This window comes from Micropterus salmoides, unplaced genomic scaffold (assembly GCF_014851395.1).
Source record: "Micropterus salmoides isolate LMB-PRFRI ecotype aquatic unplaced genomic scaffold, ASM1485139v1 Ms_hic_scaffold_21, whole genome shotgun sequence".
Taxonomy (NCBI): domain Eukaryota; kingdom Metazoa; phylum Chordata; class Actinopteri; order Centrarchiformes; family Centrarchidae; genus Micropterus; species Micropterus salmoides.
This window is the reverse complement of record NW_024041262.1, coordinates 12,893,240-12,919,930: the sequence shown is the minus strand read 5'-3', so window position 1 is coordinate 12,919,930 and position 26,691 is coordinate 12,893,240. Positions and strand designations below refer to the sequence as shown.

Here is a 26,691-nt window from a genome sequence, read left to right as displayed (position 1 = left end):
AGTGACACATTAAAAAAAAAGTGACATTTTCCACCACAGAGAAGGTCAGGGCATTAGGCTTTGCGTTGGGCTGACAGTAGTACACGTTATCATTGGTGAACAGCAGCTAGAAACAGGTTTACTTCCTGAACAGAGGCTGAATGAGTCAACATGCAGTGGTGTGACAAGGACACATTATAGGCAGGGTCACTTTTTTATCATCTATCAGTCAGGGTTTAATAATAACATAGAATGTTGTTTTTTTTTTTGATTAAGTCAGTTTCAAAGTAATGCTGAATACTGTGTCTAACACAGCGAGAGAGCGGTGAGCTTTTGCTAAAGAAGGCTGCGCTTACTGTTAATTCATTATAAAACATCTATATCCAACCATCGGAATTGTGTCCACTATTTGTTTCTTTAGACAGTGCAAATACCCATGCGCACCATAATTTAAGTCAGTTTAAGGCATTTATGGTTACACATTCACAGTGGGCACCTCCACAGAACATCTACAATATGTTCTGTGTTTCAAAATCACATATGAAGCAATAGACATACAGTTGTTAGATGTTAAATCCAATAGTATTCCTCAAACTCATACTGCCTGCAACTATAAAACTGGCACACGGAAATCTTTGGGCTCACAGACGGCATGCGACAGTGCGGAGGAAGTAGAGCGAAAAGGAGAAATGGACCTTTTTATTTTGAGGTGGGGTTTTTTTTTGTGAGAAGGCTTGTTTGAACAGTACTTTGGTGAGTGAATATCTGTACAGGAAGTCGAGCGAAAAGGAGAAATGGACATTTTTAGTTTAAGAATTTTTTTCTGTGAAAAGTTTTGTCTGAACAGTACTTCGGTGAGTGGTTATCTAATGTGGTGAAACTGGGGATGATCAATCCAGATGTGTTCATGCTGTGTAACCTGACTTCATTTCTCTACCCGATTGGTCTGGGAAGTAGGCAAGTAACACTTCACTGCTAACAAAAAAGAACCATGTTAAGAAAAGCAGGCAGTTTGTACTTGACATATATTGCAGCTGTGAATATTGTCACAAATATAAAGTAATCAAAACACGTTTACAGTCTGAGGTAACCACACCAGTGTTTTTCAAATGTCTACAAATGAGATCTGTGGTAATGGTCTAAGGTTTATTTTGTTATTTATTATTTTAAACTAACTTGCATATTATTTTTTAAGAGAAGTGTTTGAATCTTTGAAAATTTAGCGTGTAAGTGACTGGATTAAAAATTAAACAATACCTATGCTTTGCACAATCAGGTGACAACACATTGTGTGCTCACATAAAACAGAAAGTGTTTGCCAATATTGCAGCCCCTCCTATAAAATGTTCCTCTAACTGGCTGCCTTAGCCTTGTGCTGTCACCTTATGATTTCTGCATTTTGCTTTCGACAGCTCGCTCCATCAGTTTCAGTTGCAGAAGGTAGTTACGCTTCCAGAGGCTTCCAGAGTTTCCAAATTTATTTGTATGGGCTCAGAGAATATATGACACACTTTTTTATTTTTCATGGGAATGTCACAATGGACTGGATAATTACTACCACAGTATTCTTGTCAGGTAAGTTTATACCTTTTGATTTTGTCATCCATCGACCTTATATACACATGTATGCCATCAGTGAAAATCTTATCCTATCATTTAATTTAATGGCCTTTTATTACATTTACAGCATCTTCATCAGTTGTAAGTTGTGTTTCTTTAGCATGCTTAAAGCAGAGTAACATATTATCATTCACCTCTCTGTGAATCAAACTACCTGCATCAAGATCTGGCCGTTATAGTCAGCTACTCACCCTCAAAATAGCTTCAACGGCTTTTGCACTTATTTTTTAAGTAGAAAATGTTTTGATTTGATTTTTGACTGATACCTATATCCTGCCAAGGAAAATTGTGGTTTTTTATATGTACAATTCAATTACAACTTTTGTCATGGTAATCCAAATATGTCATGTACCAAATTTGGTGAAGATTGTTGGAGGATGGGTGCAGAAAAGTGCAAATGTGCTCTATAAGTAGCCACATGATGGCACTAACAACACCTAAATCTGAATACTTGTTCCCTGGCCCATAACTACCTATGTAATTGAATGTAAGAAACTGAATTATTGTAAATCTACCCATTAATTGTGTATATCCACTTATCCTGTGCAGGATTGCAAGTGGACTGGAGGCATTGTACTCATGGGTCATCATTCTGTACAGACAGGCAGTGTAATGTATCATTAGGTTTGAATTTTAAAAAATTGACCGTACTCACTGTCTGTTGCAGTACATATTACTCCACCCTTGAAAGTAACATGGTCACTTTGCTAAACCTACACAACTTGTGAGATCAAGAGAGCGGCATATCAGGACCAACACAAGACCTACCACTTATCTATTCCAGTTATACTTAGCAGAAAGCAACCACCTCAGTGACACTATCTGCTACTGGTAGTTTAGTTTAGTTCAGTATGTACTTAGTGACTTAATGTGGCCTACATTTAGAACTGCATCAGAACAAAACATAAAATTAATTATGAAAGGGTAACTCTGGACAGGTAAAGATTAATGTATATGATCTGTAATACGGCATTTCTGTTACTGTCTGAAGCCATAAAGACTACAATAGCCAAACAAAGGCTGTACTGGTGACAAGAAAAAGCATAACCTGAAGGCAATTTCTCTGGAAAAACTATGATAACCAAACTATAACATGATGTTATTTTAGAACAAATTGAAATGTACGGGATACCAAAACGCATTAATGTGCATCAGATGTGTCAGACCTGTGTCAGTCTAAGGTTCCGCACAATTAGAGGAAGTTAATGTTTCCTAATAACACATTGTTATCTACATCACCCAATCTCTTTTAAGTTTTTTTCCCCATGAAGAAATATTTTGTTAGTGAGTCAAAGAGTTTGCATCATATTGACCATTTTTAGAAAACCTCATGTTGTGGCCAAAAAAGGAAAAAGTGAGGTCTTGAGCTGTGCAGCAAAACTCGCTCAATGACAAAGCAAATATAGAAGGATGACCTCCTACATGTTGTCATGGAAAGCAGTGTACTGTCTCTTGACATTTAAGTTTTTCTAAGTATTTATGTAATTTGTTATTGTTTTGTGTTTCTGATATTGAATAATGTAGGAAATGTTACAGAGAATCTGAATTAAAAGTGAACAGAAAAGAAGGTAACTGGCTTAAAAATGTAATCTTGAAAACGTTTTAAAAATGAACATGTTTAAAATTAAAACATTTCTAACTTTGGCGCTCCCTAGTGGTGTTACCAAACAATACAAGGCATACATCAATTCACACCACATCAGTGGCTGTAGAAGGCTTCTTTATCTCTTTATATGCTCTGAAAGTAGGACATTAACATTCATTCATTTAACTGACACTTTTATCCAAAGTGTCTCACAATTGCTATTCATATCAGCACAAACCTCTGGAGCAACTAGGGTTAAGTGTCATTGCTCAGGGACACAATGGTGGATAGGTAACAGTGTGGGATTGAACCCTCTCTCACACCAAAGGTATCATCTTATCCATTGCGCCATCACCACCACATACACAACAGATATGCAGTCAGAAAAATATTAATTAATTAATTATTATTAATGTCACTATAATGACACAGAAAGTGGCTTTAAATCAGAAAAAATGTGTGTGGTTCTTTCTTCTTCATTTCTTTAGTGTTAGAAGCTGCACTTTGTTTTAATATTGACCCAGTGGCCTGGAAGTTCCTGAGAAATGAAGCAGCAGGTTTTGGATACCAGGTGGTGCAGAGACAGACAGAGTAAGTCAAAGCATTGTTGTTGTTGAGATACGGGTCCACAATAGACAACTGTCTACTACTTTGTTATCCAACGAAGGTTAATTTGACCCTGGCAAACGACCCTACTAAGGTTAAATAGCTGAGTTTCCCTGCCAGTCAGTCAGAACTGAAGAAGTCCTTTGGATGAGGGACGAAATGTCTTCCAGTATCTTCAACCAAGTCCAGTTGCCCTTGACTTTAACCTTCGTTGGATAACTATGACCTGGATGACTGAGAATCTTCATAGACATCTACTACTTTGTTTTGGTTGCGTTTTGTGTGTGTCGCACAGTAAAGAGGAATCAAGTACGTAACATTGAATTACACTGTGGTGACCAGACAGGCTCTTTCACATGTCTGGTTTTGTTTCCTCAGCTTGCTCGTCAGTGCTCCTCTTGCACAGTATCTACCAGGAACAAGGGGGGAAATATATAAGTGCTCCACCGAGTCCTGCGGTAAACTACCAGTTACATGTAAGCAACTACTAATTTCTAAATGCTTCATATAAGCTATTAACTAACTGAAATGACATGGGCTGAATTAAAAACGATGATAAAAAATGATTCCTGTTACCTTTTATCCTTAAAAACAAGTACAAGCATTAGAAGTTTGTTATTAGTTCTCAAGAGATTTTCAACAGATGGTGTCAGGACCTTGTGTGTATCACCCGATAGAAATGGTTTCAGGATATTTCTAGGAAAGATACTGAGATAGCTATCTTAAAAAATGTTTGATTCAGTCTTCAAGACATGCTGTATATGTTGACTTAATTTGCCAAGTATTCTATGTTTTATAATTATAAAAATTCACATATCACCACATCAGTACTCAAATGACTTTGAATGGGAATATTTTGTATTTCATGCAGCTGAAAATTGCAACAACAGTTGCAAAAGAATACAGTTACATAATAATTGCCTTGGTCATGTGAGTTTTGGGACCATAGTCATAGGCCAGAAAAGGCAATGGGACACTACGAGTTTGAACTGCTGATAGTTATCGGATCACATAGGGAAGTATTTTAAAAGCGGTAGCTGCAATTTGTAGTGGTCACTGAGAATGTTGTTTTCTTGCTATCACAAAATGTCTTGAATGACTGTTAAACATAACTGATTATTGATGTTTTCAATGCAGTGCCAGCTTTTGCATTCAACATATCGCTTGGTTTGACAATGACAAGTGATCCCGCCACACAAAACACTATGGTGAGCCAGTAAACTGCAAATATTCACAGTACCTTGTTAATATCAATGCGGAGGTCAGGGAGAATCCTCTTAAACGTTTCTTTGTCTTCCTATCAGTGAAACTATCCTTTTGCATCTTGAAAATGTATTTTCAGAAAATATATGTGACAGAAAAATAATCAACCCATTATGTAATTATCAGGGCTTGACCTTGTCTCTTTTCAGGTATGTGGTCCAACCCTCCCAAAGGACTGCAAAAGTATCACCATGTACAACGGTTTATGCAGGCAGATAAACCGTTTTGATAATCTTGGAGCCTATGTGCCTTCTTCTCCTGAAGGTAATTTTTTTTTTTTTCGTATGTTGAAGTTCTAGCAACATGCCAGGGAAGTGTTCAAAGAGGTCTGATAATATAAGCATATCACCATAATCGCATCATAGCACCTTGCCAAGAGGCTTGACACCTGAGCCCTGGAACAAGCAGGCAGATAATATAACAAGGTGAATTGTTAACAAACAGAATGAGATGCAACAACCATTCAGACGTTGATCCATATCTTCTTTTTGACAGAGTGTCGAACCCAAGCAGACATTGCATTTCTGTTGGATGGCTCAGGCAGCATAGGTGGTGATGATTTTAAAATAATGAAGACATTTGTGAAAAACCTGATCGCCTCATTCCAGGGAAAAGATACAAAGGTAGGATTGTGTTCATGCTTGCCAGTTAAACCATAGAATGATTAAAATAATTGAAAATCAAAAAATCCAGCATTCTTAGGCATTGCATTTAATGTCTTTGTGTTTTTGTTTTGTCTGTTTTAAAGAGGTGGTATTATGCTTTTTGGCTTTTCCCCTCTCCTTTATTGAGTTATATACCTTTTTTATGCATGTAATAGGTTTGCAAAGAAAAAGCCCAGTTCCCATCTCCCACAGAAAACACTGCTCTGAACTGCTTGAAAACAGCTCATTTGTAGTCCAGCTGATTCCATTCCATCCTTGTGACGACACAGGGAGGAAAGCTAAATGCGTCTCATGTAACGCTCGCCAAGCGGCTACTCCGCCACATCCTCAAAAACACTGGTGGAATAATAGCTGCAGCACACACCTCTCCTCTCCCTTCCAAACACTAGCTACTCTCCAGACACTCAATGGACATAAAGTTGTTACTGTGATTTAGAGACAGAGCTCAGTTAAAACTTTATGGATGAAAGATACTTTTGTTACAGATTAATTAACTCACCACTTTAAAACTCTTGCTCCAGCCAAGCTGGTGGGCAACATGTACAGCTGAAACAAATCCGTGTTTGCTTCGCGCTGACCTGCCCTTCTCTGATTCTGATTGGCTAGTTAAGTCCTTAACTAGGAACTGCACATGAGCAACTCCCAACAAAGATCATTTAGAGACAAGATGTATTACTCCACAGCTAAAACGAAGCCTTCAACACAGGGTGAAAAGAGGAGCTGCAGCAATGTGCATTATGAAAAAAATATGGTGTTTATTGAAAATTACACCATGTAAACCTGTTCTGGTTCAACCCCTAAATAAGATTTTGACCCTGAAAATGAGCATAATACCACCTCTTTAAAGAAAGGGCCCTTCTGTGAAGAATAATCTTGCTTTGGACATTCCCTACAAACCATAGTATTTTCTTAATAGATAATTTGCTACAATTGCCACCAATGGGCAGATTACAAGAGATCAAATTAGCAAAATTTAAATATTCTACCAAACATTTACCAAATACCCCTCTGCCTTCCATATAATTTGTGTACATTCCCTTTATTGTCTCCATAGCCCGTGCTTTACCTTTAATGCATCATTTGACTGTTGGATGCATGGTTAAATTTTTTCTTCTTTTTTGCAGTTTGCCATTGCCCAGTTCTCTTCAACTGTTCGATTCAAGATCCATAATTACTTTAGTACATTTGATGCTAAAAGTTGGGAAGCTCAAATTGATGGAATAAGACAGTTAACTGGAGGGACATACACAGCTGATGCCATCAAACGTGTTGTGTAAGTGTCATCATGATGCTAATGCAGGACATTACCAAATACAGATTTTATGTACAAACAGGAAGTAAACAATTTGGTTTGCTTAGATTTAACTGTGAACACTGATTGAAGAGAACTGTAATACAATAGTTTGCACATAGCCTATTTATTTTAAATAGGCATGTTGAATTTGGTCCTCGACCATATCCAAAGAAGGTTAACGTCAAGGGCAACTGGACTTGGTTGAAGATACTAGAAGACGTCCCTCATTCAAGAGACTTCTTCAGTTCTGAAATGACCAGGAGAGAAACTCAGCTATTTAACCTTTGTGGGATCGTTCGCCAAGATCATCGATACCGCTGGTTCGTTAGTACTCCTGGCTGCTGTAACGACAATTGTTATGGTCATTAAAACCACTTGTGGCCAAGTCTGAATGACCATCGTCGGCATCTTCAATTGAGGCCAAAAGGAAATGCTTGTTCAGTTTCCTGGGAAGTGATAAAAGGACAGCATTGTAAGTGGGGGATAAGTGGTCCAGTCGTTTTGGATAAAAGTGTCTGCAAAATGAGTAAATGTAAAATGTAAGTGGCAGAGGGTGTCGTCCCCCTCCTGTGTTCAGTGACGGCTTCTTAATCTGGGTGTAGATGGCTTCCTTGACACCTTTTTCAAACCATCTATCCTCTCTGTCTAAAATGTGCACCTGGTGGTCCTCAAATGAGTGTCCTTAGTCCTTCAGATGTAAGTTAACTGCTGAGTCTTGACCTGAGGAGTTAACCCTTCTTAAAGAGGTGGTATTATGCTTTTTGGCTTTTCCCCTCTCCTTTATTGAGTTATATATCTTTTTTGTGCATGTAACAGGTTTGCAAAGTGAAAAAGCCCAAAGTCCAGCCCAAAGGGAGTTCCCATCTCCCACAGAAAGCACTGCTCTGAACTGCTTGAAAACAGCTCGTTTGTAGTCCAGCCCTTCACTTCCTTTACTTGTGACATTACAATGAAAACGCGTCATAAAGCTTGCCAAGCGGCTAGCGGGGTCAGGCACGCCCTCAAACCAAGCTACTCTGAGCGGAGGCCCTTTGGCTCGACTCACCTTTGTTTGGTTTTCCATTGTAGAAATGTTACACCTGTACCTGCTTCCAGGTACTTTTTTTCACCTCACCTCACCTCCGTCGACGTTCCAGGCCAGCTGAGGGATACTAAAATGTAACGTGAAAACACGACAGACTGCTGATTGGTCAAAGAGAATCACTAGTTACTGCATCATCATTGCGTGCGCCAGACAGAGGCCAGCAACAGAAAGTTTTATATTTTACAGTTTTCGTATGGAATTTTATATCAAATTTCATTCAATTGTTTGGCCAATTTTTATGTAAAATTGAGTAGAAATATGGTGATTTTTGTAGTGGTTTATGGTAAAATGTGGAACAATGATGTTGCGTGGTTGTGGACTTGTGAATAACTTAACTTGCAGTCTGAAGCGGCTTTCATTTGGATCACACTACCTTGTTGATTGGCTGGTAGTCCTTACCTGGGAACTGTGCATGTGTGACTCCCAACAAACATTTTGTACAAGTAAGATGCATCACTCTGTAGCTCTAGAGCGGAGCGTGCAACATATAGGGTGTAAAGAGGAGCTGCAGCAATGTGCAGTATGAGAAAAATATGGTGTTTTTTGAAAATTAAACCATGTAAACCTGTTCTGGTACAACCCCTAAATAAGATTTTGAACCTGAAAATGAGCATTATACCACCTCTTTAACTGAACAAGCATTACCTCTTGGTGTCAACTGAAGATGCCAACAATGGGCGTTTTGACTTGGCCACGGGTGGTTCTAACGACTACAACGACTGCCGTTACAGCAGCCAGGAGCACTAATGAACCAGCGGTATCGATGATATTAGCAAACAACCCCACAGAGGTTAAATAGCTGAATTTCTCTACTAGTCAATTCAGAACTGAAGAAGTCTCTCGGATGAGGGCCAAAATATCTTCTAGTGTCTTCAACCAAGTCCAGTTGCCCTTGACTTTAACCGTCTTTGGATAACTATGACCTGGATGACTGTGAACCTTCACAGACATCTTGGTCCTCGACCCATTCACTGCTTGAAGCAGGTCGAACTGGGCCATGGCACCAATTCAAGCCTGCACTGTTTTTTTCACTTGCAAGTTTTACAAACCCCTTTTCCACAAAAGTTGGGATATTTTCCCAACTTTCCCAAATCTTTTATGTGTTAATTCATGTTAACTTTAATTAATTGAGAAAAGTACAAAGAAGAGATTTTCAACAGTTTTACTGACCAGCATTATTGTATTTAAACTTAGAATTTCATACCTGCTACACACTCAACAAAAGTTAGGACAGAGTTAAAATAAGATGTACACAGAATATTCAAATAAAATTTGGTTAGATATATTGGCATTTTAGAGAGATATGTTGCCATCAAGGTGACATCTCTTCTGGGGAAATCAATGCTTATTTCAGCAGGACAATGCCAGGCCGCATTCTGCAGGCTACAACAGAGTGGCTTCGTAGACACAGGCCTGCTTCAAGTCCAGATCTGTCTCCTATTGAAAATGTATGGCGCATCATGAAGAGAAGAATCAGACAATGTTGACCACAGACTGTTGAGCAGCCGAAGTTTTGTATCAAGCAAGAATAAACAAAAATTCCAATTGCAAAACTGGTTTAATTAGAATCTCCACTTCCCAAATGATTAGAAAGTGTAATTAAAGGAAAGGTGATGTAACACAATGGTAAACATGCCTCTGTCCTAACTTTTGTTGAGTATGTTGCAGGCAGGGCTGGACTGGGACAAAATATCAGCATTTTTGGCCCAGGCGACCCACCAAAAGCAGTTGGACACTCATCACCAATACACCATGTTTGTATAAGTAGCCTACAAGTCATTTTCACAGCTGCATGGCACTAGCCTCAATAACCTCACTTCAGCCATTTGGGCAGTTAGCCAAAGTTAAGACTGTATTAGGAAACTATGCTATGCTACAAAAACAATGTCAAATAGCTTATGCAGAACTGTTTGACAGTGAGTGATCACCAGAGGTAGGTGAAAGTCTCACTTTTATGATAGCGTTATGATTATATCGTAATCACTGACCTTAATTGAACTAATCATCATTAATGTCACCACAGCATGGCACACACATGGCTTCACTTTTAAGGGCTCAGATTAGGGGATTAAAATATTTATTGATGAAATATACGATTGGAGGGTCTGAGGGTTTTTTCCCCCAGAATATTTTAAGCATGAACTCATTGGTTGCTCTTTTACAGCAGGAGATACACAAAATTGTAGGAGATATATAATATATAATATATAGGATATAATAGGAGAATTAGGTGAGACAAAGCAATTAGCAGCAGGAATCATAATTGAGACTTGATGGCGATACCTTGCTGGGTCTCATTACAGGCTATTTTTCTCGTAATAAAAAAGAGGTACTCTGAGCAGGATTCGACCCTGAAGCTTTTACTCTAAGGACAGCTAACTTTTCCTTCACTTCAGAAAGAAATATTATGTTTACCATTAAAGTCCAATTTCAGTCCAAATTTGACTCAAGTGAAGGGACTCAAAGGTGAGTTTTTTTATTCAAGAACCACATTTTCTCCCTAAAAATCGCTGGACATTAACTTTACATTCTGTTATTATTAGATGATTCAATGATTAAGTCCTAATTCTTAGAGAGAGATTACTGACCAAATTCTGCCGGAGACTCATCCTCCACCTCTCTGGAAACCCCCCAAAATTAAAGCCACGTACGCAACATGGCGGATTTCCAACTGCGTCATCCTAAATACTTTTCCTGGGTTCTTTTAATTCACAAAAACGAGTATCACCTCATTTTCATTGTGCAATATCCTTTTGGATCAAATTCTCCTTTTAAGGAGACCCTCCTCAGTTTCCTGCAGCCTATAAGCTGTTTGCCTACAGAGACCTTTTAAATTTGATAGAAACATAGATGAAGAAAACATTTTACATTAAATTCAAATACACACATTATCATGAACATATTGCTACGTAGTTATAATAGTGAGTACATCTGAACCTTAAATTCCCATGTCCAAACAGTTCTTGATCATATACTCGAGGAAGGCTTTAACTGAGGCCTCCTTCTTGTGAACATGTGGGTTCACAGGTGCAGCTTTACATATTTTTTAGGTTATCAAACATTTTACATACATTTCTCATACATTTATATAAGTATACTGACTAGTTAAAGAGAGTTCAGCTCCTTTCTTTCCTTGCTCCTCTTTAGGACCTTAGTCGTTTTTCCACATTAGTACATGCACGTATCTTTAGCACTACTGGGCATTGGCCCATTTTTTAAACAGTTAAATAAATAAATAATGTGGGTTACATCTGCCCCAAAGGTGCGTCGGCCCACCAGGCATTTGCCCAGTATGCCAGATTACCAGTCCACCCCTGGTTGCAGGCATCAAATTTTGTTTATACTTATAAAATACAATTACGTTGGTCTGTAAAACTATTGAAAATCTTTTCTTTGTACTTTAGAAAATTAATTAAAGGATGTGAATTTTATTTTTTATTGCATTTTGTAAAATATCCTAACTTTTTTGGAAAAGTCCAGACAGATTTCAAAATGACTTGGCACTTCCATGTCAAAATTAAATGATAGAGCAACTTGTGGTCCTGACATCATCAGCAACAGATGGAAATTGCCAGCTTTTTATAATCGTCCATTGGCATCTACTTGGACACTTACAATAATAATAATAATACTATCCCTATACAGGTGCTGGTCATATAATTAGAATATCATCAAAAAGTTGATTTATTTCAGTAATTCCATTCAAAAAGTGAAACTTGGACATTATATTCATTCATTACACACAGATATATTTCAAATGTTTATTTCATTTAACTGTGATGATTAAAACTGACAACTAATGAAATCCCAAATTCAGTATGTCCGAAAATTAGAATATTACTTAAGACCAATACAAAAAAAGGATTTTTAGAAATGTTGGCCAACTGAAAAGTATGAACATGAAAAGTATGAGCATGTACAGCACTCAATACTTAGTTGGGGCTCCTTTTGCCTGAATTACTGCAGCAATGCGGCGTGGCATGGAGTCGATCAGTCTGTGGCACTGCTCAGGTGTTATGAGAGCCCAGGTTGCTCTGATAGTGGCCTTCAGCTCTTCTGCATTGTTGGGTCTGGCGTATCGCATCTTCCTCTTCACAATACCCCATAGATTTTCTATAGGGTTAAGGTCAGGCGAGTTTGCTGGCCAGTTAAGAACAGGGATACCATGGTCCTTAAACCAGGTACTGGTAGCTTTGGCACTGTGTGCAGGTGCCAAGTCCTATTGGAAAATAAAATCTACATCTCCATAAAGTTGGTCTGCAGCAGGAAGCATGAAGTGCTCTAAAACTTCCTGGTAGATGGCTGCGCTGACCTTGGATCTCAGAAAACACAGTGGATCAACACCAGCAGATGACATGGCACCCCAAACCATCACTGACTGTGGAAACTTTACACTGGACTTCAAGCAATGTGGATTCTGTGCCTCTCCTCTCTTCCTCCAGACTCTGGGACCTTGATTTCCAAAGGAAATGCAAAATTTACTTTCATCAGAGAACATAACTTTGGACCACTCAGCAGCAGTCCAGTCCTTTTTGTCTTTAGCTGTGTCTTGTTCAAGAGTGGCTTGACACAAGGAATGCGACAGCTGAAACCCATGTCTTGCATACGTCTGTGCGTGGTGGTTCTTGAAGCACTGACTCCAGCTGCAGTCCACTCTTTGTGAATCTCCCCCACATTTTTGAATGGGTTTTGTTTCACAATCCTCTCCAGGGTGCGGTTATCCCTTTTGCTTGTACACTTTTTTCTACCACATCTTTTCCTTCCCTTCGCCTCTCTATTAATGTGCTTGGACACAGAGCTCTGTGAACAGCCAGCCTCTTTAGCAATGACCTTTTGTGTCTTGCCCTCCTTGTTCAAGGTGTCAATGGTCGTCTTTGGGACAGCTGTCAAGTCAGCAGTCTTCCCCATGATTGTGTAGCCTACAGAAATGGACTGAGAGACCATTTAAAGGCCTTTGCAGGTGTTTTGAGTTAATTAGCTGAGTGTGGCACCAGGTGTCTTCAATATTGAACCTTTTCACAATATTCTAATTTTCTGAGATACTGATTTTGGGTTTTCATTAGTTGTCAGTTATAATCATCAGAATTAAAAGGAATGAACACTTGAAAAATATCAGTCTGTGTGGAATGAATGTATACATTATACAAGTTTCACTTTTTGAATGGAATTACTGAAATAAATCAACTTTTTGATGATATTCTAATAATATGACCAGCACCTGTACAATGCCTGGAGACAAAGTAAAAAAAAAACAAGCAAACTGATATTTATTGTTGCTAATTTACTGTAGAAATCCAAAAGAGGTATCCAGTGCATTAAAAATCAGCCAAAGGTCTTCACCAGACGCCCACATATGACCTATAATAACCTAATCTATTTGTATAGCTAAAAACTACTAGAGGTTAGTGAGAATACTTTTCTTTTTGTACTTTTTTGTATTTTTAATACTACAAAAGGTACAATAGTACAATAATATGTATTGAATGCAGCCCTTTCTTTTGACAGCAATGAAATTTTCTCAGTAAATGGAGGTTCCAGGTCAAATGTGAAGAAAGTTCTGATAGTCATTACAGATGGAGAATCTAATGACCCACAGGAATTGCCAAATGCAGCAGCTTTAGCTGAAAAAAAAAACATAGTTCGATTTGCCATTGGGGTAAGTTCAACCTTTTTTTTTCTTATAACCTGAAATCAAAACCCGTTAAAATCATGCTGAAAGTTGGAAGTGTTCAGTTCCCTGATACTACATCCCCTTTTGCTTTAATCCCAGCCAGTTGATTTGGATATGTCTTTATCAGCTTTGCTCTCCTGATTAGGGAATAGTTGTCCATTCTTCCTGGCAGTATTGTTGAAGTAAAATTGTGGTGAGCGGCAATTGACTGCTCTCTTCAAGTCCTTTCACAGACATTCAGTCAGATTAAGGTCAGGGCTCTACCTTGGCCATGGCCATCATGAAGCCACTGACCACCATAAAAAACAATTGGTTTCGAGTGGCCTTTTATTGTGGCCAGCCTATGCAATACCCATGCTGTCTGATCAGCATCTTGATATACCCCACCTGTGAGGTGGACGGATTATCTCGGCAAAGGAGAAGTGCTCACTAACACAGTTTCTGACAGATTTGTGAATAATATTTGAGAAAAATAGGCCTCTTGTGTACATAGAGAAAGTTTTTGAGTTCAACTCATGATTAATGGGGGCAAAAACAAAAGTGGTGCATTTATAATTTTGTTCAGTGTAATTAGGTAGCTTGAGCACCTGGCTAGGTGGCAAATAACTTGCAAGCAACCATAGCAAGCAACTGAAATTAGTGCCCTGAAACATACAGTATACATGCATAAGCTTGCTAGCTTTGCTAACATCACATACACATACTTCTTTCTAAGTGGCAGTAAAAGTTAATTATGTGGTCCCAGCCATCTCCGTAAGGTTGCACTGCAGAATTTACAGATTCCTGTGCTTTTTTCTGGACGCTGTTTGATAGATTAATCCTTTATAGTTTAAAAAGCTAAATGTTATTACGAAGATTTTGCTGACATATCCTCCTGCTCCTAGACAGCCACAGCTTCTTTGTCTCCCCCATTCACTTTCTTGGAGTGCGTGTGAAGGGGGCGGGGAGGGGTGATAGCCATTAACGGTAACAACACATTTTTATTTAGGCTTGCATTTGAAGCCATAAGTTTTACATCCAATCAACATCAGAGTCCTCACTGTCCGAGACCGAGACAAGACCGAGTACAAATGCAGTCGAGTCCAAGACAAGACTGAAACTATCAAAAAGTGGTCTTAAGACCGGTCTCAAGAATTACAACACTAACTTTTAAGTTTTGTCCTAAAACACATTTTTATTCTTTGGTGTTTAAGCACTCGTGCTTAACTGCCTTGTTTTTAACAGTGTTGTTTTTCTCTTTTTTGTTGTATGTCATTAATTATTTGACCTGTTGTAATTGATCTGTTTTTTATTTTATTATTTTTAATATTGAACAGCTTTTTTCAGCACTTTAGTCAACCCTGGTTGTTTTTAAATGCACTTTATAAATAAAACACGACTTAACTTAACTTTATCTTTGTTTAGGACATTTTAGTTAGATTCAGGTGTGTTTTGCTTTTAAAAAAAATCTTGTTAAATAAATGCTTTAAAGAATTAATATATTGCCAACCACTACTATGTATAATTCCAAATCCTTCAACCAACTATAGATAGATAAATAAATAGAAAGATACTTTTTTATTGCCATGAAACAGAGTTGGTGGTAATTGTTTTGGTACAGCATGGTAGCTTGGTTCCAGTGCAAAAAACATACACAAGCACAGTACAAAATTACAACATCAAGGTCACTATAGCCACCGGGCACAATTGTTGTGCAATTGTTTGAGAAGGCCAGAGTGTGAAACAGTAACATCTGACTGAGACATGTAGCTCACTGTAGCTACCTAAACTGTTAAATGATGCAACGTCTCAGAATGCTATTTGGCCTTGTTTTTTTTTCTTTTCAATACTCTCACACATAATGTAGCTGGAAAATAAGTACAACACCTCCAACACTTTTTCCTCAACATCCCTAGGTTGGGCGTGCATTTGCCAAATACAATGCAATAAGGGAACTGGAAACCATTGCAACTTCTCCCCCAGCAAACTATGTGTTTAAAGTGGACAACTTTAACGCACTTGAAATAATAAGGCAGAATTTGCAGGACAAAATCTTCTCCATCGAAGGTACAAATGTAAACTTAATATAACATTCAGTTGAAATTACTGTAATTGTTTTGGTTCCAAAAAGAAACAATGAATAGTTTTATGTTCATCATTGACCATTACTACTTTGAGCTGTAATGAATCTACATACTGTATCATTCAGTAAAAGTACATGAACATCATTGTGTCATTCAATAAGAGTTTGTGCTTATTTATGTTTCTGTTACAGGATCTCAAACAAGTGGAGAGTCACTGAAAATGGAAATGTCTCAAGGGGGATTCAGTGCAGCTTATGTGCCTGGGGTAATTAAAATCACCAGAAATTCACTGAACAATATAGTTTTAGAAAAACAGACACACACTTACACATGCATCTGTGTGACTCTTTGTGGGTAAGAAGTAGACAGACAGTTATGCACTTATAGAATACACATTTTATATGTATTACAGATTTCTTTTCTTTGGCTGTTTTGTGGCAATCATATTTTCTTTAAATTTCTGTCAAAATGGCAGGGATTTCTGATGGGTATTGTTGGTGCCAACGAATGGAAGGGAGGCTACCAACAATACACAAGCGCAGGCACGATAGTCAGCACCTTTGCACCAGAGTATATGGAGACTGACAGTTATCTGGGTAAGAATATGATAGTAATGACTAACACATATAAATGTGATCATGTGATCACAAACTGCTCTACTGTAAACAGTCTACCCATATTTTGGAAATCAAATCAAATGCAAGACAATGCACGGGACAGAAAAAAATCAAATAAAGAATGTGGAGTCAAAGGTTCAGGGAGCATATGCAAGCAGGTTTGTATTTTAAAAACAAAAAAATTTGCTTGTGATAGATCTTCTAAATAAAAATAAGACATCAATCAACATAGTTCCATTAAAGGTGAATTTATAAATGGCAGCACATAGAGGTAATGGACTCACAAAGCACGACTCGAGGGGGGTTCACAAAAATAAACAGTTTGTTGAACCTAATCCAAAAAGTCTCAGGCAACAGTACCAAAATCACAAGGCTGGAGAGGTAGTCAAAAACAGAGAGCATTGGTCAAAACACACAGGAGAGCGCACACACCAAGAAATAACTAGGATTCTGACACAAGCGATCAAGACAAACTGGCACAGGTACAAAGGGGACAAGGGTATTTATACACTAGGGCAAGGGCAACAACAAGGCACAGGTGCAGCACATAAGGGCGGGGAGTAGTAATCACACAGGGCAGAGGGAAAACAAAGACCTGAAAGGAGGCAAGATGATGAATGCCAAGAAAACAGGAAGTGGTTGCAGACAAAAACCTGAACACATAGCCTAACTTCGGGAGCTGGGCGTGAGAGAATTAAGGGCCATTTAGAGAAACAAATACCACCCCACCTTTAAGCCTGTTGGTTGATCTTGAGTGGTACAGAAGCCAGTAAGATATCAACAAATCCAAAGTGCAGCTAATGTAGAAATTGCGATGGTTTTACAAATGTCTGATCTCATATATGCAGACAAGCCAACAGTATTTTGAACTGGAAAGCTTGTGCTTGGAATATTGGGTAAGGTGTGACTCAAGCAAGTATTCTTTATCGTGTTAAATGAAAATTAAACTCTGCAAATCTTCAAAACTTATACAATTTATCCACAGTAGGCCAAACCTTGGGATACTTTAACATATGGGCTTGACTCTTGAATTCCAGGTTACTCCATGGCTGTTGCTAAAACGGTGTACGGTGAATTGACAATTGTTGGTGCTCCGAGATATAAACACAGAGGACTTGTGATGACAACTTACAGAAACAACTTTCAACAACAGATTGATCCCTTTCCATGGCAGGTGTGTGAGAAGCAAATTGTAAAAATATTTTTAATAAATTAAAACTGTTATTTCCATCTTTAATGTAATTTTTATTGATAATGTGTTGCTTACACAGTTTCAGATTGGTGAATATTTTGGGGCTGAGGTTTGTGCGATGGACGTGGATCCTAAGCCCTACACAGACCTAATCCTCATATCTGCCCCCATGTACATCGACACTGATAGAGAGGGAAGAGTTTATGTTTGCAGCTTAATTGATTTGGTAAACAACAGTTTTATCTAGCACCACTAAATGCTTGTGCTTGTTTTGTTTATTGACCATGCAAACACTGACTCTCATCCTTATATTTTCATCAGAGTGTCGATTGTCACTTAGATTCTCCATCAGTACTGAGAGGGGATGCATTTTCAAAAGGACGGTTTGGGTCTTCTCTTGCTGTGCTGCCTGATCTTAACAACGATGGTCTCAGTGATTTGGCCGTTGGAGCACCTTTGGAGAATGACGGTCAGGGCAGCATCTATATATTCCACGGCGAAGGAGGAAGAACAATCAGTTCTGCTTACTCACAGGTGAGCAAGATGAAAGAAGCAAATAAAAAAATGTATTGCGTCATGTTTGCCACTTTATTTTATAGAAAAGCTATACTGTTTTCAATTTGATTCATTAAAATATTTCCATTTACATAGAGAATTACTGGCTCGGAAGTCCGGCAAGGACTGAAGTTCTTCGGCATATCAATCAGTCAGTCATCATTTGACCTTAGTGGGGATAATCTGCACGACTTAGCGGTGGGTTCAAAGGGAGCAGTTGTTTTACTCAGGTAAGTCCAAGATGCTCCTGTCATCTAGTGCAATTCTACCATTTATGTTCATTTGTAACCTTTATTTAATCATAAGGCTTATATCTTTCACATTTATTCTTTCAGGGGAAACCTAACTTCATTCAGTCTCTTTTTACTAATTTTGGACAGTACTGCTCACCAATAATGGATTGTGTCAGGCAGCTAAGATGTATTGATAATCAGTTTGGCTTTCTTTTGTATTACTGATGACAAAGCCAAAGGTTATTCATGTGTGTTTTCCTGCTCTGTCCATTTCAGATCAAAGCCTATAGTAATGGTAGAAGCTGCGGTGTCATTCAGTGTAAACCCAATCCCCACTCAAAACTCAGACTGTTCAAAACCACTAGAGAACATAGCTCGTATCTGCTTCACCATGAGCAGACACTCTCCAGTAAACACAGGTTGTTGATTCTCCACTGTTCATCCATTTAAATACTTGTATTTGTGTACATGACTAACATTTAACCTTAAATGAAATTCTTATCTATTCCAGCTCAAGCAAGGATTAATTACACTCTAACGCTTGATGTCACCCGCAAGGTCCCAAACAACCGAGCTTACATCAATGAGAAAACACGAGAGCAGACTAGATCCATTCTTCTTGACTTAAACCAGGAACAGTGCAACGAGGTGAACTTCGCCATTCAGGTGAGCTGTTGGACTCTTGGAATCTTGTAGATTCAAGAAGTTCAATGTAGAAAATCACAGCCTCTCTCATACTGAAATATCCCATGTTTAATGCCGGTGTTGTGTTAAAGAGTCTAAATTCTCACAACCTTGACAAATACTATTTCACAGTAGTGCTTTCTTCTTGTAGGCTTGTCCAGACGATGCTCTCAATGCACTTAACAATGAGCTCAGATTCACCTTTGACGGTGTATCCTCTGCTGATACTCTCAGCCCAAGTCTTGCCCAACAGGCTCAGACAACAACCTTTTATCCTGTAAGTAATCTTCAAAGATATCCTATTGCACTTGCTAACACTTGTTACTGTGGTATTTGTTGTCCGTCTGAATATTAACTGAACAACAAAGCCTAGTCAATGTGAAGCTAAAAAATGATATTCCCTTTTGCTAGTACTTTTTGTGAAGATTAATTTAATAGTTTCTACATAATTCACCATTTCACATTAGCTACTTTATAGAGAGCTCTGCAGTGCTGTGAAAGTGTGCAGTCAGTCGGCTGATTGTTGTTACTCTTTCTGAACAAACATTGTTTACCTCAAACTGTCTTCCACAGTTAGGGTTCGAGATTAACTGCGGCACTGACAACAACTGTGTAGATAACCTGAAAGTGGATTTCAACTTTACTGAGTGAGTGAAACCTTACTTGGGTGTGTTTACATGGTCAATTTATATTTTCTGCAAGCACAAAGGGCTTGCACACTCAAACTGATCAGTATGCCCTTTTACTTATATTTTCTTGGTTTTTGCGTTCAGAACAGGAGAGTAAAAGGCACAGATATTTCAGCTATGCCTTTTCAGTGTGAAATATCATAGTAAGGGTGTATGAAGGATTTTTGTACTTGTTGGAACCCCTAACCTTATGTAATGTTTGATCCATGTTAGTGACATGGACCTAGGGCTACAATGTCAGCCTGACAATGTTTTTTGGTACAAGATTTGAAATTCTGTACAGACATTTGCAGTGCCCAGAGGATGTGTTTCAATGACAATGATGTGTTGGTGATACTCGTTTTGTCTACCACTATCACCAGGTCAAAGTTTCTTTATGAAATATCCCAACGTCTACTGGATGGATTAGCACCAACTAATTGATTATTTGGTATTATTCAATTTAGTACATATATTCATGGTTTCCAGGGGATGTATCCTAGACTAATGTTTCAAATGCTCCAACAATTATGAGATGGATTGTGATGACATTTTTTACACACATTCATGCCCCCTTTGTGATGAACTGAAATCACTTTGTGATCCATTTACATTTCATCTAGCGCAATAATCAGGTCAAATTTGTCTTTGATAAATACCTAAAAATATATAACATTCAAATCAGCCTCTGTGGTCAGTTGTGTTTTGTGCTAACTAGCACGTATGTTAGCACGTTAACACGCTAAACTGAGATTTTAAATATGGTGATGGTAGCATTAAGCTCAAAGCACCGCTTTATCTAATCCTCACATAGCAGCTAGCATGGCTGTACTCTTTGTCTTGTTTTCCTCCACCTTCACTTTTCTCTTTCCTCATAATCTATCAGTTCCTCAGAGGTTAAAGTGGGCATTGATGACCTGCTTAATGTCACCGTCTCAGTGGGGAACATGGAGGAAAACTCCTACAACAGCCGGGTTGTTCTCACATACCCAGTCGGACTCTCCTTTAGGAAGTTTACAAGCCTGCAGGTAAGTCTGTTTCAATTCAACTAAAGTCAGCTGCTCTCTCGGGTCAGAGCCATTCCAGTTAATGTGAACTTTGTTTTGTTTTTTTAATAAAGGGAAGAATTGAGTGCAACTCCTTCGACAGTGAAGATGGATTATCCAGAGGAAGGACAGACTGCACTGTTGACAAGCCTATTTTCAAGAGCAAAACTAAGGTTTGTTCTTCGTGCAGAAGGCTCTCTTCTCGGTTTGGCAAAAAGAGGAGACTATCTGATCTTTTTATGTCATTTTAGGCTTTATTCATCGTCCACTATGGGATACAAACCACTAGCCAACTTGGCAGTAGGATTTTTGTCACTGCAAATGCTTCCAGGTACTTGTACAACTGCTTGCCTATAAGTACAACAATATTCATGTGTCTATGTGTGCAATATGTGTGCAATCTTTCTTTACATTCCTCTGTACTGCTGTGCCAACTTAAATTTCCCCCATGGAGGATTAATAACGGAACATCTGATCCCAACTTACAGTCCTATAACCATTTGTACAAATAATTTCACCTCTCTTTTAGTGGAAATCAGGAGCACTCCAGCTCAAGCGAACTCTTCAAAATGAAAGAGATTAATGTGAAATACGGCATTTTTGCGACCTTTCAAAGGTATCTGTTGTTGTTTGTTAAATAAAATTATTTAAAATTACTACTTTTATGTTGACATGTTGTTATCTAACATTTTTCAAATGTTTAATATGTTTATTTAGTTCCCTCAGCTACACCAATTTCTCTTACGGAAAGAACAATTTGCAGAAACCAGTCCAACAAACAATTGTGGTAAAATATCTTATCATATTATATTATTAGTAATCATGTTAAAATTAATTTACTTAATTTAGACTTCATTTTAATGCTCACCTAGTCTGTTTAATACCTTTTCTTTTCCACCTTTCTCTTAGGTTACAAATGAATTCAGACCACTCAATTTAACTGTGGTGATCAGGGTGCCAGTAAAGCTCGGTGATAAAGATATCTGGGTGGATTCGAGCAGTTTGCAGGTACCATGAAATCTCATAGTTACTGAAGACAAAAATGTCCCAACTGTAACTGGTTTAATGCATCTGCAGCCTCATGGATGGATAGATGGATGTGGTAATACAAGGATCACATTTTGTTTTCTGCTAAACTGACATGAATCGGCTCTATTTCAGATTCCAGACTGCCAAAAAGTCAAAGATGAAGAAACTACAGTGAGAGAATTTGCTGCTCAGATACAGAAAAATAACTTGGTGGTAAGTACGCCTCTACCATCTCTGAGTTAGAATCTAGTCTAATTATAGATTTAGAAATGTACGTTTGTTATATGCACACAAAAGAAATGATAACATTACAGTTAGCTGCAAATTTGCCATTTTGAATGAAAACTATGGCACCCATGTGATTCACACAGATCTAAAGAGAAGGGCAAACACATTGTGCTTTAAGGTGGGTTCCTGGGAGATGAATACCTGGCGCTATATAATAATCTTTATAGTGTAAAATGCCCTTAGTTACCTAAAATAAATGTTTCAGCAGTTGTCCATCAAGTGTTGCTTCTTCATACCAGTTGACTTGCAGTGTGCACAGATGGCAGACATACAAACAAAGACTTTACCACAACATAACCAAACTAACATCCATGTCAAATTTTAACTTCTTTTCTCATTGTTATTCAATTTTCTTGTATTGTTGCAATGACAATAAATATATTTGATTCTATTCATGATCCCAACCTGTCAAATTACTACTCGTACTCTAACTGTTTCACATAGTTCACTTCCTCATTAAGTGGTTTTCCACAAAATCATGTTGATTCTTAGTAACAAGTGACTCAGTAACGAGTTGTTATGTTCAGTGAAGGGAAGTAACTAAATAAGCTTACTGTACGTAAACCATAGACTGTATATTAAAACATTAAACACAATTTTGAGGTACTTGTACTTGAGTATTTCCATTTTTTGATACTTTATTCATTTATTCATCATAGGTTAGTATATGCAACATATAAAGTAATTCAAATTAGCACCACCTTTACCAGCTGCAACATAAAAGTGATGTAAACATGAATACATCAATAATCATAATCCATTATTAAAATATTCATTCTGAAATGGGCCCTACTACATAATGAATTTTGGTATTTTAAGCATATTTTGATGCCAAAACATTCGTAATTTTACTTAAGTAAAATTTTGAATGCATGACTTTTACTTTTAAGGTGGGTTCCTGGGAGATGAATACCTGGCGCTATATAATAATCTTTATAGTGTGTGGCTGCTACCTCCTGATTGGCAGAGAGCACAAAGATCAGTCTCAGGGTGCCGAGGTAGAGGGGCTACGCACATACTCATAGATCTGTAGTTACATCCAGATAACTAAACCCCCACCCCACTGGAGTTCACAGGCCTGACTACAGCTTTCTCTGCTTTCTGCCTTCTTTTAATCTTTCACCAACAGGACTGCTCTGTAGCCAGTTGCAGAGTGTTCATGTGCAGTAGATTCATGGGAAGAAAGGAGAGTAAAAACTACAAAATCTCTGCCAACCTTAGTTCTGGATGGATAGAGCAGGTACTTGATGTGCATGTATAATATTTAACAAATGAATTTGTGAGTTTACATTTGGAAGCATTTTGATTGCAACTGGTTCTGACTATATATTAGTAAAATATCTTAATTAAATCTTCAGAAATAATTATTTTCAAATCAATAGGCTCATCCCACTCCCCATTTTTTCCCTCCAGATTGGACTTAAATCTGCCAAATTCCTCTTGACCAGCACAGCCAGTCTGGACTACGACAGAAACCAGTACATCTTCTTTTCAACAGGGTCTAATAACAACCCTCCTGTTCGCAAGGTGATTACACATTGTTTTGACTTATTTGTGTTTTAAAACAGCTTGACTTTGATCCACATTGTGTCATTTCATCTCTCAGATTGAGGCAGAGGTAGAAGTCTATCCTGAACCAGATTTCACCAAAGAGATTGTCGGAGGATCCCTGGGAGGGTTGGCCCTATTAGCTCTACTCAGCGCTGGCCTGTATAAGGTGTGTCAGTTTATTACACGGCTCTATGGAGGCAATGAATGGTTCTTTAAATATATTTATTATGCATGTTTTTTTATATAACTGTATGGTTTTGTACTCTTAGGCTGGATTTTTCAAGAGTAAATACAAGGAGAGGATTGAAGCAGAAGAAGCAGAAGATGCAGGAGTAGTTGGTGGAGAATAACAAACCTAAAATCAGTTGACGTCCCACAAAGACCAGCTTTTCTCAGATCTAATACATTCATAGGAATAGCCTTCTGATTTCTGTTGACCACAAAACAAAACAACTGTCCTAACATCTACAGTGTGTGCATTGTTATCTTTGATTAGCTTTACAAGCTCATAGTAAACATAAATAGAACCTTTTTTGAATTACGATGTAGTAAAATGTATTTTTATATGCAAATTTTTTCTCATTAAATATGCACTGATATCTCACATATCAAACAAATCCATTTTCTTGCACATTTAAAAGACTTGACATGAATTGTTTTGGGTTTTATTGTGATAATATACCTAATGGCCAGACATTTACAGAACTCTTTGTCAAAAGACTGTTTTTACAGGGATTTATTGAAAATATACTAGTCATATGTGTGACGGACCCTTTTTTTCCACGATTTTTGAAAACCTCTGTAAATGTCTTGCTATAAGATCTAAGAAACAGTGTGTAAAATTATGATCATCTAACGGCCTTGAAGGGGGAGGAAAAGGACTTGGCGTACAGGAAACCTAGATAGAAACCTACTTAGCATAGATGTTTGTCACATGAACACATTTCTTATATGATATAAGCGCCAACATTGTGCGAACTCGTAAATTATGATTTTGTACATTTTATGAAAGTATGCTAATAATATTTGCAAAATAATCTGGAAAATGACAGACTGAAGCAAAAGCATCTACATTTTGGACTGTGGTGTCTTGCCTTAATCTGAAATGTAAAATCTTGCCATCTTTAGGAATGTACATAATTTGTATGGAAGAAATATCCAAACCACCACTTTGAATTCATTCAGTTTAAAACCTTGTCTGTGTCTGGAACACACTCAGTCAACAGAGGCTTCCAACCTGGGGCTCAGGCCCCCAAAATCAGTCACAAAATGAAGTGAAGGGGTCATAAGTGGATTTCCTGGTTAAAAAGTGAATACTCTAGTTGTACCTCTTCAGGTCAGGCCCTTAAAAATAATTCAGTAATTCCCATTGTATCAAAACACAGAAAATAAAACCCTAAGCTTTGTATTGCGGATACTTTAAGTTGTCATCAATAACCTGAATCAACCTGAATGTGATCCTGACCCACTGTGCACCAGACTAGCAATGTGTAAGCTCAGGCTTTCATTTTCTGTGGCCCACTATACTGTAGATAAATGATATGTGTACACATCATGAAAAACAAAACCATTCAAAGTTTACAAACATTGTAAACATTGGTTCTATAGAGCATCAATTTTACTTAAAATTTAGACTCTCAAATGAAATGGTGGAGGGTAAATGTAGTGCACTCTAGAGTAGACCTGCATAGAGTGATTCCAAACAGCCCAAGTGATCCAGACATGTAAGTGGCAGTTTTCAAGAGGCTAATGATTGTATTTTTCAAATCTAACTTTTTTTCTAAAGAGCTCATTGTTGGTTTACAATGAAACATTTCATTTATATTTCTGCCAACTTTGTGTGTTTATTTGTAGAATTTCTTGTATGGTGAAAGAAATGAATTCACTGTGATCAGTTGGATTCTGATTTTCTCATCACATATTTTACTGTAAAACTGCTGAAATACAATGTGGTATGGTTAAGAGTTGCTCACTTGCTAAAAATAACTTTTAATATAACTCTTAATGACTGAATTGCTTTGCTTGGGAATAAATTTTAAAATGTGTAATATTGATGCAAGTACATATGTAAAAACATTCCACTATGATGAAATACAGAATAAATAACACAAATGTTGTCCTTCATTTAATTAACTTTACAACACATATTGAAAAACTACGGAAGCCCTAAGCGGCCATCGATTCATATCTTTATTTTGGATTTCCATTTCCTGACGGCTATTTCAGAACCTTTGAAATAGCGTGTGTGTGACTGGATTCCCCTGAATCTCTTCATAACAACTTTGTTGAAGAGAATGATTAAAAACACAAAGAAGAATAATAACTTTGCTGAGAGCAGGAGTCAAACCTGCAATCCTTGGGATGCGAGGTCTGGGCTCTACCAACTGAGCAAATTACTGACTCACCAAATTACCACGAAATTATCATAAAGAAAGGCACCGGCCAACCCCTGCATTCAGCTATGGTTCGTTAAAATGTCATTACACTACAGTAAAATACCCTTGTTGTTGTGGTGGCAGCCCGGCTGACTGTGAGTGTCCTGTTTTTTTTCTCCTTTTTATCAGTTATTTTGCTTTTTCCTTGGTTTTCTGTTCTCTGCCTGCCTCCCTGTGTTTTCTCCCCTGTGTGCTCTCTCTCTCTCTCTCTGTTCCTGAGCCCAGCCAACCTGCACCTGCACCTCATCAGCCACCTCGTCAGCCTGCCACACCTGCCAGTAGTCACCTCATCCCAGCCTGTATTTCAACCCCGGTTCTCCACACCACTCTTGCTTGATCGTCGTTGCTCCATACCCGGTGCCACCTCTGTGTTCAGGCTTTCATGTTTCCTCACATTTTCCCTGTGCTTTGTCTCCGTTATCCCTAACCTGGTCTCTCTGTCTGTTTCCCTCCCAGGTTCACTCACCCTCGTCCTCCGTTCAGTCGGCTGGGCTCATCCACCGGTACTCTCCACCTCGGACTTCCCCCACGGCGTCCTCCCTGTTCTCCCTCGCTTCCTCGGC

The 26,691-nt window shown here is 38.1% G+C and overlaps 1 protein-coding gene across 4 annotated transcripts; it reads left to right on the top strand.

Moving 5' to 3' along the window:
* The first annotated feature begins 656 nt into the window (after positions 1-656).
* LOC119915938 (integrin alpha-M-like) lies at positions 657-25,809 on the top strand. 4 transcript variants are annotated; one of them, XM_038735740.1, is made up of 31 exons: positions 657-936; positions 1,392-1,554; positions 3,673-3,775; positions 4,169-4,266; positions 4,928-4,998; positions 5,203-5,317; positions 5,549-5,676; positions 6,843-6,991; positions 13,602-13,752; positions 15,663-15,813; positions 16,022-16,095; positions 16,306-16,426; positions 17,485-17,621; positions 17,719-17,865; positions 17,961-18,173; positions 18,291-18,424; positions 18,704-18,846; positions 18,939-19,093; positions 19,263-19,388; positions 19,685-19,758; positions 20,666-20,807; positions 20,900-20,998; positions 21,077-21,156; positions 21,355-21,441; positions 21,543-21,612; positions 21,735-21,833; positions 21,987-22,067; positions 23,272-23,382; positions 23,556-23,669; positions 23,749-23,859; positions 23,963-25,809. In XM_038735740.1, exons 2-31 carry the CDS (start codon positions 1,482-1,484, stop codon positions 24,041-24,043), a joined length of 3,438 nt encoding a protein of 1,145 aa, XP_038591668.1. In that variant the 5' UTR covers positions 657-936; positions 1,392-1,481; the 3' UTR covers positions 24,044-25,809. The 4 variants fall into 4 exon arrangements, with proteins under 4 accessions (XP_038591668.1, XP_038591666.1, XP_038591665.1 ...); XM_038735738.1 differs by having other exon boundaries at positions 657-1,554; XM_038735737.1 differs by lacking the exon at positions 657-936 and having other exon boundaries at positions 17,725-17,865.
* The last annotated feature ends 882 nt before the right edge of the window (positions 25,810-26,691 follow it).